General features: G+C 40.0%; 1 protein-coding gene across 1 annotated transcript in view; it reads right to left on the bottom strand.

Moving 5' to 3' along the window:
* Window positions 1–15,372, bottom strand: part of SEMA4D (semaphorin 4D) — an 82,422-nt gene that overhangs the window by 54,884 nt on the left and 12,166 nt on the right. The window contains exons 4-5 of the mRNA XM_007946343.2: window positions 4,528–4,590; window positions 2,791–2,889 (exon numbers count right to left, since the gene is read on the bottom strand). Coding sequence (XP_007944534.2) covers window positions 2,791–2,889; window positions 4,528–4,590 — 162 coding nt within the window. The remainder of the gene's footprint in view (window positions 1–2,790; window positions 2,890–4,527; window positions 4,591–15,372) is intronic.

Below are 15,372 nucleotides of genomic sequence, written 5' to 3'. Positions count from 1 at the left end.
GTTGGGCAATCCTACTTCCGTAGTGATACTGCCTCGGAAACCCAAGGAGGGGTCGCTATGACCTAACAGCTGGGAAAGACTTGGAAGGCAGACTCTCCCACCTGCTGCAGGGGAGAAGGCTGATCTGCCTGGAGTTTAAGGACACAGAAAGAGAAATGGCTGACAGGCATAGACAGAGAGATTGTTAACCAAGTTTACTATGCCAGCTAAAACATATGCAGATTCTCACCTGTCTGATAAGGAAAGATGAACTGGGTGATAATACAACCTACATAATATGATCAATTTATCATGTCTCTAGGAGACATCTGGGAGCCAATCGGGACATCTGGACAGGGACTAGAAAGGACATGTTAGATGATACTGGGGAACTGCCAAAGTATTTCGTAGATACACTGATGAAGCTGGAGTTAATTTACGAGGTGTCATTACTCTTAGGAGATGCACTGAAAAGGGTTGTAGATTAGCATACACATGAATGCACATGTGTGCACATGCACACACAGAGATTTGAGCAAATATGGCTAAATGTTCCCATCTATGCAATCTAGGTGGTGAATATACATACAAATGATCAACTTTTCTGTAGGCTTGAAAATTTTTATAAAAATTGAAAATGACAGATCTAGATTTAAATGACATATATTATCCCTTTACCTCACTCAATAACTGACATCGCTATAGAATTTATGTTTCTATTGTAGTACCTGAGGCACTTGACTGCTAACCAGAAGGCTGGTGATTCAAACCCACCAGCCACTCCTCAGAAGGAAGGTTGGGCAATCTATTTCCGTAGTGACACCACCTCAGAAACTCAAGGAGGGGTCGCTTTGAGTTGCGTCTGACTCAACAGCACCTAACAACACAACAACCACCTGAGGCTTCTGATTAAGGCTTAACCTAGAATTTGATGCTTAAATATGACTTAGTATACATTTTCTTAAGCAAAAAGAAGTAAAATCTGTCCTTGAGGATATTAAACATTCCAGAAACATACCCCTGTATCAACTTGTACTGCTGGCCTCTGTTGTTGTTGTTGTTTGCTGTCGAGTCGGCCCCGACTCATAGCGACCCCTCCTTGGGTTTCCGAGGCAGTATCACTACGGAAGTAGGATTGCCCAACCTTCCTTCCGAGGAGTGGCTGGTGGGTTTGAACCGCCAGCCTTCTGGTTAGCAGTCAAGTGCCTTAGCCACTATGCTACCAGCTGGCCTCTAGAGGCCCCCTATAAATCTCACCCCAGAAGCCTGTTCAAGTCTGATGTTTTTCTAACCCAACTTAATGAGTCTATACTTTGTCTTGATATTTACCTTTGAGTCAGAGTTAAAAAATGTTTTTAAAAATTCCAACTAATTTAGGATTCTAGCAAACTAAGATTTTTCACTATAACATATTTCATTAGGTGCTTGCTAAAATAGGAAATGGATATTAGAGAATCTGCTTCATTTTCAATTCTCACATGTACTTAAAGTGCTCCTTTTCCCTGTCTTTGTGACTGTTACAAAAATCATTCATCAGAATACAAATAATTTTTCCCAGTGAGATATTACAGTCAAATCTCTCTTTCCTAGTTTTCAGTTAAGTGAAGTGAAAAAGAAGTGGTGAAAGGTCAGTATGAGGAGTGGAGAAAGCTGCTCTCTTAAGGATCCTAAATATAAAGGAAGATTTCTGTATTCAGTATAGGGATAAACAAGAGCCTGACACACCTAAGTAATAAAAGATATACCCTCTCTGGTGCCAATCTGCACCAACAGGAATCTCATCAGCAGATACAGAATGGTGTAATAGAACCAGAAGAGTAGGCATGCCAAAGAATGTGATGTTTACTTGTATGTGTCAACTTGGTTAAGCTACGGATCTAAGTGGTTTGGCCAAAGACTAAGCTAGTTGTTGCTCCATAACATAATCTAATATAATGTAATCATCTTCCATAATGTAATGTAATCAATCTATCAGCTGAAAAAGGAGTTTCCTTAGAGTGTGGTCTACCTCCAGATTATCGAGAGTTATTTTGTCAGAACTCACTCTCTCCCCACTCTGCACTCTTCCCATCGTCTACGTATCCTGACACAAACCTGTAGAAATCTCCAGCCCGTTGCCTGACCTATGGATTTTCGACTTGCCTACCCCTCATAATCCCATGAGCCAGCATGAGTCTCCAGCCTGCTGACTGATCTATGGACTTTGGACTTGCCAGCCCCCACAACTGCATGAGCCAATCCCTGAAAATAAATTATCTCTCTCTCATTTTATGTATTCTACTGATTCTAATTCACCAGAGACGCTAAGACAACAGGCAAGTACAAATCCAGGTGCAGATGCTGTAGCTTTGCTTGCAGATCAACACCTACATCATTGCCAGGTCTTCTTCACAAAACACAAAAATGAAAAGGAGTGAAGATGCTGTGATAATAACATACGGATGCTTAAATCTGTCAAAAGTACGTTTTCTATGTCCTCTTACTTCAAGTTCTGCACAGCACCAAGGGCCGTGGGGCCAGGAGCCCTGCCTGTGCCCTTAGTCACTGTGACTGAAAGATGAGGGCATTGGGGCTAGGAGGTGTGTAACAGCCTGATGAGAGCCAGCACATGAACCTGGTGTTGGTGCTGCCTAACAGGGCATTCTGATGCAGGGGCCCTGAGCTGTTGTCTCACCCCTACTGGTCTAGCCATGAGTGACTCTTACTGTATTGTTTTGCTGGTGGAGACTGGTTTATCCCTGCCTCGATCCTCACTCTGCTTTTACTGCTGACCAGGCTGTACTGTATAAATGAGATATGTCCAAACCTCACCAGGTGGTCACACGTCGGTTGAAACGCATTCGTCCCACACACATAAAGAGTGTTGTCATCGAGTGGTTGCAGAACTCGGATATAGTTGAGGCATTCTATCTGTAAGAAAGAAAAATACACACATGAACAACTGTCTAGCTTCACACACCCCTCCACCTTCTACCTAATCAGCACTTCCACTTCATTTTCAAGCACAGATCTTAAAAGCTAGTATTCAGCTCATGCCACGGTGTACTCAGACGTGTCCCTCTATACACTAACTGCATGTCTTATTCTGACCTCTGAATGCCCATGGTTTCTATGCACCAGCTCCACCTTGTCAACATATATTATGAGGGTCACTGACATGCAGGCAGTTCTTGGACAACTCTATATCCTGGGCTGGCCAGACTAATTCTGTCTTTGCAGTGTCCACAGCCTATTCAGGTGCCAGAAGGGATTTCATTTCAGTTACTAATTTATACCCAACAAAGATCTGGTGACCTCCACTATAGAAAAAAATGTTTTTTACTCTCACTGTACACACACCCCTTTCATTCTGTTGCCAAATATGCTGAAAGTAGACACTTGTACATTATTGCTTCTGGTCTCCTTTACTGTGTGGGACCCTGCCTGCCATTGTCTTTAGGCACATAACTGAGGCTAGGTCTAGCTCATTTCTCCTACCACACCCTAAGGGGTGTGTATCTGCAGGCCTGAGTACTGCCCATCCAAGGAGCAGCAACTAGGTTAATGAGAGGCACAGAGCTGTGCTTTGCAACAGAAAGGCCCCAAAATAGGGAAACAAAGATGGCATTTAAGAACCCACAAACTATACTATTTTAGGCTGAAATTTACTTGGATTATACGTACCAGTTTGAATTATCTCTACTCAGGGAGGTCTGTGCTATGCTTCTCCACCACCACACTCCAGAGTGGTTGGAAATAAATCACAATTCCCCATGCCTTCCCTGGGGTTCTTATCCCTGGGATAGCCTCTGCACCAGTGTGTGCAGAGCACTTTGTCTGTCTCACTTAGCTCCAAACTACTCCTGGTGGCACCTGTTGTCATACTGAAAGGCCTGCATTTTCCCTCATTTTCTAGTAAAAGTGTTTACCACTTTGCTAAAAGAATTCAGTAAAAAAAAAAAAAAAAAAAACCTTAAAAATTGTTCTAAAATCAGCCAATAACTCTGAAAATGACTATGACTCAGCTGTCTTGAGTAACTATCTAGGAAAGCTTGGTTCTCATGGTCCAAAGACTTAAACATAAGTACAACATCCTAGACACAGCAGGTCTTAGTGGACCTTGAAGGTACCCCAAAGCTTGGTAGGGGAGGAACACTCATCCAGTGCTTCCCTGCTGAGGGTCCAAATATCTCCCAGAGAAGGAGCAAGGTGCCATGTGATGGACCTATGCCCGAACCCCTATAATATCCTCAAAAACCCTGTAATACTAAGGCTGTTGAGGTGTAGAAGGCATGAACCCTGCATTTAAACATGAGTCAGTAAGCACTGGAAATCACTTTCTGTCATCAAAGTTTCAGGCCACTGAAAAAATTCAATTGCTAATCTTTAAAAAATATTTATCAAACTTCTAAATGTTTTGCACTGCCTTTGAGCGGCCTGAGTTACAGTGACTTAACCAACACTACTAGAATTCTTAAACAAAATGTCTGGCCTACATTTCAAAAAAGAGTAGAACCCAGAAGATTAAAAGAGAAATACTTGTTTGCTTCAATTTGCAACAGGAATCACCTGTTTTGATTTTCCCTTTTCAGCACATTTTGCTTTTTTGTCTTCTGAGACCTTCCAATATATCTGTTAGGATGAAAGAGACATGTCAGTGTATATATCCTTCTAAAAGAGTGGTCTAAAATATACAGTCTAGAAAGCACATATATAATACAGTTTAGAGGATAGACATTTTTCCTGAGACAGTGAAATCTCAAACTGCAAAGAGAGGTTCAGAGAATTAGATGCTGAGGCCCAAGAGTAATCTGGGACCTCAGTCAATTTTTTAAAAAAATTTCATTAATTCTGTTGTGGGTTGAGAATATACATAGCAAAACATACACCAATTCAACAGTTTCTCCGTGTCCAATTCAGAGAAACTGACTACATTCTTTGAGTTGTGCAACCATTCTTATCCTCCTTTTCTGAGTTGTTCCTCCCCATTAACCTCTAAATCAAGGGACCAAATCCCATGAAGTGTTTGGATGTACATCAGCAGATACTCACCCCGACAGCAGCTTGTCTTTTCACTTTGTTAGCAAAGTTTTTTTTTAATTGTGATTTGGGTAAAAGTTTACAGAGCAAATTGGTTTTCCATTCAAGAATCACACACGTTTTGTTCTGTGACATTCACTACACTCCCCCGAATGTAATAGTACTCTTCCCTTTTCCTCTCTATAGGTACCATTTCCCTTCACATCTTCTTGCCTTCTTAGCTTTACCCATGGGCAAATGCTGCCCTTTTGATCCCAAATGGTTGATTGTTATAATGAGTTCATAACTTCCTGGTATTACTTATATATCAGTCTGTCATTTGGCTCAAAGTTGAGCCACAGGGGTGAGTTTAGCTCCTGACCTGAAGTGCATGTAAGGGCTATAGTTTCAGGGATTCCACCAGTCTCTATCAGACCAGTAAGCTTGCTCTTCTTTATTATTTTGATTTTTGTTCCGTAATTTTCTCCCACTCTATCCAGAACCTCCTATTGGAATTCCTTTCAGAGCAGTCAACAGTGGCAGCTGGGCAGCATCTAGTTCTTTTGGTTTCAAGGTCACAGAGGCTGGGGTTCATATGGCCCATCAGTCCCAACTGTTTCTTTTCTTTTTTTTTTTTTTTATTAGGATGTGGGTGAAGATTTCCAACTGTTTCTTTACATCTTTGATTTTTTTCACTTTTCTTTGCTCTGGATGAGGAGAGACCAATAGTTGTACCTTAGATGGCTGCTCACAAGCTTTTAAGATCCTAGTCAGTACTCACCAAAGTAGGATGTAAAACATTGTTTCTGTGGACTATGTTATGCCACCAGACCTTAGTGTTCCCGTGAGACTATAGTGCTGAGCTCTCATGCCCAAAGTGTTTGGTAATGACTGAGAAGTTTTAATAACTTTGCTTCCTGCATGCTCTACTATATTTATGGACATATTTGCAGCACATATAAATATATGTGTAGAAAAAGTCTCTGTTAAACCTATATATATTCATGGGTATACTCCTAATCTCCTTCTACGCCTGTTCAGCTTCAGTGTCTATGTATCTACTCACAGATTATTGTTACTACTGTTACTGTAGGATTGTGTATGTAATAGTATTTACCTTTGTGGCCTTTAACTCTTACACTCGTCCCTGAGTCTTCCTTTGCCTTCATCATCTGGTGCTGCCTTCCCCATTATGTAATATTTGTATTCCCTTCACCCACGTTAATATGCCTCTTCCCTCTAGTTAGTGATTTGCCATTTGCCTTTCTTTTCCCTCCTACCCTTGATAGCTGTTCTTGTTACCCAGTGCCGCTCTGACAAGAATATACCACAAATGGGATGGCCTTAACAAATAGGAGTTTATTCTTACAATTTGGAGGCTTAAGTCCAAGTTCAAAGCTCTAGGAGCTGGGTGAAAAGCCCCTCAACCTTGGGGTCCAGCTCTGCCTCCTGCTCCTGGCCCACTGGAGCTACAGGCATTTCTTCACTCAAACAGCTGCTGGCTGCTGAGGCTGGAAGCCCGAAGGTTGACAAGTAAAAAGGCACAGTCCCGATGTTACGAGACCACATGGCAGGCCATTAGCTTAAGTCCACTGTAAGTCCCAAGGTCAGCAGAGCATGGCAGGCTGCTGAGCAATGACATGGCTACGTGCAGGGTCTACACGTGCCAAAGGCTAGAGACCATTCTCAAAGCTTCTCCTTAAATACAGGAAGCAGACCATATCCCAAAGGCAGCTTTCAGCTGCTTGTGGTAGATCTCACCATGGAGGTGATTGCCAGTCTCATCGTGGGGAATAACTACCACCAGCTGCCTAGCCACTCAACCAGGCCCAGTCAAGTTGACACACAAACCCAACTACCACAATTCCGCCCCTTGTCAACTTGGCACCTGTACAGATCTTCAATGGGTGGTACCTGTACAGGTCTCCTCTGCTGGGTGGCTCCAGTCCCCTAGTTCCTGAATGGCGACCTCATCCCCTTGGCCTGGCAGACCTCATTTCTCTCCCTCTTGGGCATGGCAGCCCCGCCCTCTCACTCTTGGGCAGCGGCTATGACTCCATCCCACTGGCTCACATGAATGAGCAGCCCCACGCTCCAGAACCAAGACAGTGAAGGGCTGGTTCTTTGAAACCTAGGGGGCTGTGATCATTCCACCCCCAAAGGTCATGGTCCTAACCTCTCAGGCTGAGGCAGCTCTGCTTTCGTTTCCTTGGTCTCTCTGCTTCTGCCGATTAATGGCAAAGGCAACCCACTCCGCTGAAAAACCCTGCCCAAAAAGCACTTGGCTTTTTTGTTCCATGGGCCAGCCAACCTGCTACTCCATTCCATGCCAATCTTTTCTACCAATTAATGCCCAAGGGCAACCCACTCTGCCAGTAAGCCACCTAACCAAAGGCATCAAGCTTTCTCCTCCGTGGGTTGGTAAGGCTGTCGCTGTCTCATGCTGGTTCTCTCAGCTCTGCTCCTGCCGCCTCTCATGCTGGTCTCTTGCTCTACTCCTGCCATCTGTCATGCCATATGCCAGAGTCTCTCTGCCAGGGTCTCGGGTCAAGGATGCACTCCACTCCTGTTTCCACATTTTAGGTATCTGTCAGAGCAGCACCCCACTCTCCCAGTACCAAATTCTGTTCTGGTTACCCAGTGCCACTCTGACAAGAATATACCACAAATGAGATGGCCTTAACAAACAGGAGTTTATTCTTACAATTTGGAGGCTTTAAGTCCAAGTTCAAAGTGCCAGGCTCTAAGGGGCTGGGTGAAAGCCCCTCAACCTTGGGGTCCAGCTCTGCCTCCTGCTCCCACCCCACTGGAGCTACAGGCGTTTTTTCACTCAAACAACTGCTGGCTGCTAAGGCTGGAAGCCCCAAGGTTGACAAGTAAAAAGGCACAGTCCCGATGTTACCAGACTATACAGCAGGCCATTAGCTTAAGTCCATTGTAAGTCCCAAAGTCGGCAGAGCATGGCAGGCTGCTGACCAACAACATGGCTACAGGCAGGGTCCAAGCGTGCAAAGACTAGAGACCATTCTCAAAGCTTCTCCTTAAGAGAAGAATATTCTTTGGGATATGGAAGCAGACCATATCCCAAAGGCAGCTACTCAGGTGCTTTTGGTAGATCCCACCATGGAGTTGATTGCCAGTCTCATCATGGGGAATAACTACCACCAGCTGCCCAGCCACTCAACCAGGCCCAGCCAAGTTGACACACAAACATAACCACCACAATAGCCTTCAAATAATGATTCTGTGTATAATCTTTTCCCTGACTTTTACAGTAATGGTTTCATAAAATATTTGTCCTTCTGTGATTGACTAATTTTAATCAGCATAACGTCTTTTAGATTCATCCATATTATAAGAGGTTTCACAGATTCATTGTGACTTTTCAACGTTGCATAATATTCTGATGTGTGTATGGACAACAGTTTATCTATTTGTCCACTGATGGGCACTTAGGCTGTTTCCATCTCTTTGCTATTGTGAATAATGCTGTGGTGAACAAGGATGTGCATATACCTGTTTGTGTCATGGCTCTTATTTCTCTAGGATATATACCAAGTGGTAGGCATGCTGGACCATATGGTCTTTCTATTTCTATCCTTTAAAGGAAATGCCATTATCATTTTCCACAAAGGTTATACCATTTTATAGCCCAACCAGCAGTGCATGAGGGTTCCTATCTCAGTACAGCCTCATAAGCATTTTTTTTTTAACTTTGCCCTTAATGCTGGGTAACATGATAACTCATTGTTATTTTGATTTCCATTTCTCTAACGGCTAATCATTGTGTGAATTTCTTCATGTGTTTGTTGGTCACATGAATGTCTTTTTTAGGGAAGTGCCTGTCCATGTCCTCTGCCCATTTTTTAATTGGATTGCTTGTTCTCTTGTTGTTGAGATGTTGAAGCTTTCTCTAAATTTTAGAGATTGGTCCCTCATCTGCAATATCATTGCCAGAAATTTTTCTTAGTCTGTAATTTCTCTTTTTGCTCCTTTGCCAAAGCTTTTTGATGTGTATAAGTGTTTACTTTTCAGGAAGTCCCAGTCATCTAGTTTGTCTTCTGCTGTTTGCATACTCTTAGTTATGTTTGACAGTGTATTTATGTCATATATTAAGGCCCATAAGTTTGCCTCAATTTCTTCTTTAATGATTTTTATGGTTTTACATTAAGTCTTTGCCCCATCTTGAGTTAGTTTTTATATATGGTGAGAGATATGGATCCTGTTTCATTTTCCTGCAAATGGATATCCAGTTTTGCCAACACCGTTTACTAGAAAGACCATATCTTCCCCGTTTAATGAGTTCTGGCCCTTTGTCAAAGATCAGCTCTCCACTGGTAAAGAGATTTACTTCTGAGTTCTCAATTCTGTTCCATTGGTCTATGCATCTGTCATTGTACCAAAAGAAGGCTGTTTTGATTACTGTGGTTGTATAGTAGGTTTTGAGATCAGGGAGTGTGAAGTCTCTTACTTGTTCTTCTTTAGTAAAACCAGAACCAAAAAAGAGAAGAAGAAAAAAAACAAAAACAAAAAAAACAAACTCACTGCCGTCAAGTTGGTCCTGACTCATAGCGACCCCTCCTTGGGTTTTCAAGGCATTATCTCAACAGAAGTAGATTGTCCAATCTTCCTTCTGAGGAGTGGCTGATAGGTTTGAACCGCCAGCCTTCTGTTTAGCAGTCAAATGCTTTAGGCACTGTACCACCAGCAGTAGTCTCTTTCCTTTCCATATAAAGTTGGAGATTATTTTTCCATCTCTTTAAAGAATAGTGATGGAATCTGGATCAAGATTGCATTATCCCTGTAAATCGCTTTGGACAGTACTGCCATCTTCACAATGTTAAGTCCATCTATCATCCATGATCATGGTGTATTCTTCCATTTATGTAGGTCTTTTTTGGTTTCTTAGAGTGTTTTACAGTTTCTCTGTGTAGGTCTTTTGTATCTCTGCTTAGATTTATTCCTAAGTATTTCATTTTTTGAGTGGTTATTGTAAATGATATTACTTTTCTTGATTTCCCTTTGAGAGTTCTCTTCATAAGTGTAAAGAAACCCAACTGGTTTTTGTATGTTGATCTTGTACTTTGTCACTTTGCTGAATCCTTCTATTAGCCACAGAAGTTTTCTTGTTGAGTCTCTATGATTGTCTATTATAAGATCATATCATCTGCAAACAGACATAGTTTTACTTCTTCTTTGCCAATATGGATGCCTTTTATTTCCCTTTCTGGTTTTACTGTTCTGCCTAGGACTTACAATATAATATTGATAGGAATAAAGGGCAACTTCTTCTGGTTCTCATTTGCAAGGGGAATGTTTTCAGTCTCTCTCCATTGAGAAAAATTCAGGCCATTTGTTTTGTATATATGCTTTTAATTATGTTGAATAATTTCCCTCATAATCCTATTTTGCTGAGCATCTTTATTAAGAATGGATATTGGATTTTGTCAAATGCCTTTTCTGCATCAATTGATTTGATCATGTGGTTTTATATATGTGGTGGATTACATTAATTGTTTTCCTAATGTTGAACCATCCTTGAATACCTTGCAAAATTCACTTGGTCATGATATAACTATCTATATCTATCGATTGATAGAGATGTGTTGTTGGATTCTATTGACTAGGATCTTGTTAAGAATTTTTGTGTCAGTGTTCATAAGGATATAATTTTCTTCTTTAAGAATGAAACCAGTCTCTGCCTGGTTTAGGAGCTCTAGTGGTACAGAGATTAAAGCATATGGCTGCTAAACCAACAGGGTTAGCAGTTCAAATTCACCAGCTGCTCTGCAGAAGAAAGATGAGGTAGTCTGCTTCTGTAAACACTTACAGCCTGGGAAACCCCACAGACAGTTCTATTCTGAATTGATGCAATGGCAGTAGAGTTTGGTTTTTTGGGTTTGCCTGGTTTTGGTATCAGGGCTATTTTTACTTCATTGAATGAGTTTGGGAGTATTCCATTCTATTCTGTGTTCTGGAATAATTTAAGTAAAATTAGTGTCAGCTATTTTCTGAATGTTTGGTAGAATTCTCCAGTGTAACTGTCTGAATCAGGACTTTTTTTGTTGGAGTTTTATTTATTTATGATCTATTCAATTTCTTCTTTTGTGATTGCTCTCTTTGAATTTCCTATATCAGATTGTATTAGTTTGGGTAGGTAGTGCACTTCTAGAAATCTGTCCATCTCTAAGTTTTCAAATTTCTTGGAGTACACATCTTCACAGTATTCCTTTATTATCCTTTTTATTTTAGTGAGTTCTGCTGTGACATCATCTATTTCATTTCTTACTCATGTTATCTGCAATATCTCCTTCTTTCCCTTTGTTAAATTTGCCACTGGTTTGTCAATTTTATCAGTCCTTTCAAATAATTAATTTCTTGTCTTGATTCAATTATTTCTGTTTCATTTATTTCTGTTTGAATCTTTATTATTTCCTTTCTTTGGGTGACTGTAAACTTTTTTGCTGTTCTTTTTTCTAATTGTTGGAAATACTGGATTAAAGTGTTGATTTTGGTTCTTTCCTCTTTTTTGAAGTGTGTATTTATGGCTACAAACTGTCCTCTGAATACAGCTTTTGCGGTATCCCATAGATTTTGGTATTTTGTGTTTTCATTCTCTTTGTAGTCAAGGAAATTTTTTACTTTGTTTTTATTTCTTATATTACCCAGCAGTTTTTAAGCAGAGTGTTGCTCAGTTTCTATGTATTTGACTTTTTTCCCCCTTGATCTTCCTATGGTTAACTTCTAATTTTATAGCATTGTGATCTGAGAAGATGCTTTGCAACATTTTTATATTTTTAAATTAATTCAGTTTTGCTTTGTGGTCTAACATATAGTCTATTCTCAAAAATGTTCCATGTGCAATGGCGAAGAGTGCATATTTTGCTGTTGTTGCGTGGAGTGCTCTGTACACATCTATGAGGTTGAGGTCTAGCTGGTTGACTGTGTTGTTTAGATCATCTCTATCATGCTCAGTTTCTTTAGTTGTTCTATCCTTCATTGAAAGTGGTATATTAAAACAATTCCAACCACTTGAAATGGGATCAAAACTGGAGATTCTGGATAGAATGGGAGAAAAATGTAGAACAAAATTCAAAATCATAAAAAAGAACTGGATTACTGCTCAGAGAGAGATTGGTAAAACCCCTGAAACTATGTCCCCTTGTTACCCTTTAGGCCTGGAGACTTACTTCCATGGCTCAAATCTCAGCCAAATGTCAGACAGCCCTATGAGCTGAACAATTATGCCAAGGACATGCACTCCTTAGAACAATCAACCATGGGGTATCAGAAGGGCAGCATTTGTGCAGGGAGAAAGCTAGGCAGGCAGGAATCATAGGTATGAAGGACGCAGGGCAAGGGTAATAATAGGGAGGAAGTGGGAAGTCAGCTGTTACACTGCAGGGATTGTAATCGGTATCAACAAAACAAAATGTGTATGAACTGTTGAATGGAAAACAAATCTACTTTGTAAAATTTCACCCAAAGCTCAAAAGCTTTTTTTTTTTTTTTTAGGTGGTGTATTAAAGTCTCCTCGGAAGGAAGGTTGGGCAATCCTACCTCCGTAGTGATACTGCCTCGGAAACCCAAGGAGAGGTCGCTGAGTCGGGGCCGACTCGACGGCACATAACAACAACAACAACAACAACAACAACAACAAATTAAAGTCTCCTACTATTGTGGAGTTACTCATTTCTCTTTTTAATTCTGTTAAAGTTTGATTCATGTATCTTGGGTGCAGATATTTACTTAGTTATGATCTCTTGTTGGACTGACCCTTTAATCATTATATGGTGTTCGTACTTGTCTCTTGTGCTGCTTTTTCCCTTACACTCTATTTTATGAGAAATTAATATTGCCACTCCTGCTTTTGCTTTAGTTGCCATTTGCTTGGTATATGTTGCCCTATTCTTTGATTTTTAGCTTTTTTTTTTTTTTGGTATGTCTAAGGTGTGTTTCTTGTAGACAGCCTATTGATGAGTTATGTTTTCTTATCCATTCCGCTACTTTCTGTCTGTTGACTGGTACACTTAATCTACTACATTCAGTGTAATTATACATTGGTATAAATTTACTGCTGTCATTTTGCTGTGCTTTCTTTTGTGGTGTTGATAGTTTCTTTGTTCAATATATTTTTCTGTTCTGACTTCATTTTTGTAATGAATTTTTCTTATATCTTTTGTTGTTATTGTTTTAGTGTTTACTGAGACTTTATGATTTTGTTTTGGTGAGGAGTCTTATTTTCTTTAAGGTTATCCTGTAATTTATTATTATCTTTCCAAGCTTAAAACAGTCTGTTCTATCTTGATATGGTCTTGATCTCCTCTCCATTTGGAAGTTCTGTTACTACATCATTTATTTCCACTTTTTGCTTTGTAGTTATCATCCTTTACAAACTGACATCTCTGGTTCCCTATTTTCAGTCTTGTAGGTTTATTTCATTTTTGATATTTCTAAATCGGGGCTGATTTCGAGGTGATGATGTGTGTTCTAGTCTCTGGTTATTGCCTGCTGTTGCTTCTTTGTCTTAGGGACTTCCTTTAGCATTTCTTGTAAGGCTGATCTGCTTTTTGCAAATTCCCTTAATTTTTGTTTATCTTGAAAAGTCCAAATTTAACCATATTTGAGGGACAATTTTGCTGCATATATTAACTCTTCGTTCAATTATTTTCTCTCAGGGTTTTATATATGCCATCCTATTGCCTTTTTGCCTGCATATATTCTGCTGAGAAATCAGAGTTCAGTCTTTGCTTTCATAAGTAAGTAATCATTTGTTTTTCCCAGGCTGCTTTCAGTATTCTTTGTCTTTGGTTTGCAAAATTTGACTATGATATCTTTTGGTGGTTTTCTTTTGGGGTATCCTATTTGGGTTTCATTGAGCTTCTTGAATGTTACCTTCTTGTCTTTTCTGATACTAGTGGAGTTTTCTTCCAACAAATTTTGGACAATATTCTTGGTGCTTTTACTTTTTTTCTTCTTCTTCTGTTCTGGAATTCCAATCATGCATATTCCTCTTGAAGGTATTCCACACAGTTCTTAGGCTTTTTTTTTTTTTTTTTTTCCATTCTTTTATTATTCCTCTAACATTTTAGTATTAAGAGATTTGTTTTAAATTCCCCTAATTTTGTGTTCCATTGATTTAATTCTTCTCCTTTGTCCTTCAACTCCACCATCTATTTCTGAAATTTTAGTATAAATCTTCTAGATTTCTATTTGCTGATTTTGTATGGTTTCTTTTCCATCTATTTTGTCAATTTGTTCTGTTTTCCTAAATTCTTCTAGAGCTTTGTCCGTATTTTTCTTGATTTTGTCTGTGGTTTCCTCAAAGTTTCTCTCAGTTCATTGAAGACACCTAAATATAATTCTTTTGCATTTCTTATCACATATTGACAATAGCATATCTTCCTCTATAACAGTTTCTGCCCTGTATATTGATTGGTCACTTGTTTAAGCCATCTTGTCTTTTTCGTGTGTGTGTGACTTGAAGTTTTCAGTTGTCTCTAAGGCACTGTAATGTTATTGTATGAGTTTGCTTCACCTGCACTTTTTGTTTTAATATATCCAGGCAACATGGCAGGCATACCAAACTGGTCATGAGTTTGGCAGCACTGGGGCATTCACCACCTTTCTTTTCTTAAAAAAAAAATAAGCCACTTAATGGAAACTTATGCGATCATTAAATACTTTCAGTGCATGCAATAACACAAAAAACGTTTATGATGCAATGTGAAGCAAAAAAGTATATAAAATTGTTATGTATAGCTGTTTATATTGTATACTTTTATAGAAAAAGCATGAAAGGAAACAATTCACCACCTTTCTCTGAGTGGATCTGGTACCAAGTGAGAGTGTGAGTTTGATTCCCCAATGACTCATAGTGCAAAGTAGCTAAGGGAAAGTTGGGTGAGTGTTGGTCACTGTCTGTCATCAATCAATGTGCTGCAATGGGTGGTGGTACATGCCCAGTGGATAGGCCAGCAGGTGTATGAATAAGTAGTGGGCTCTCAAATGCTGGGGAATGAAAGGAAGCAAAAAAAAAAAGGGAGGGGGAGGGGAAAAAAGGAAAAGAATTTAAACAAGGTGGGAGGTGAGGTAGAGAGGTGAGACCTAAGAAGAGAGAGAGGGGGGGAAAAAAGAAAGAGAAAACAAATGAGGCACAGTACTGGCACAAGTGCAGAGGTGGCACTCACTCTGAAGGAGCATGCATCATTGAATACGGAGTTCAGTGGTGGCAGCACTAAACACGAAGGTAGTGGGGACAAAGGGATTAGCTCAGCTGAATCATAAAAAAGAGGAGGAGAAAAAGGAAGAAAAGATGAGGGGAGGGAAGAGGGAGGAACTGAGAAGACTGAAAAAAGAAAAGGAAAAAAGGAAAAAATACACTGGGGCCACTGT

Source organism: Orycteropus afer, unplaced genomic scaffold (genome assembly GCF_000298275.1).
Source record: "Orycteropus afer afer isolate SDZICR_OR568_19922 unplaced genomic scaffold, OryAfe1.0 scaffold00156, whole genome shotgun sequence".
NCBI lineage: Eukaryota > Metazoa > Chordata > Mammalia > Tubulidentata > Orycteropodidae > Orycteropus > Orycteropus afer.
Note: the sequence above shows the minus strand (reverse complement) of the source record. Positions and strands in the feature narration are given on the sequence as shown.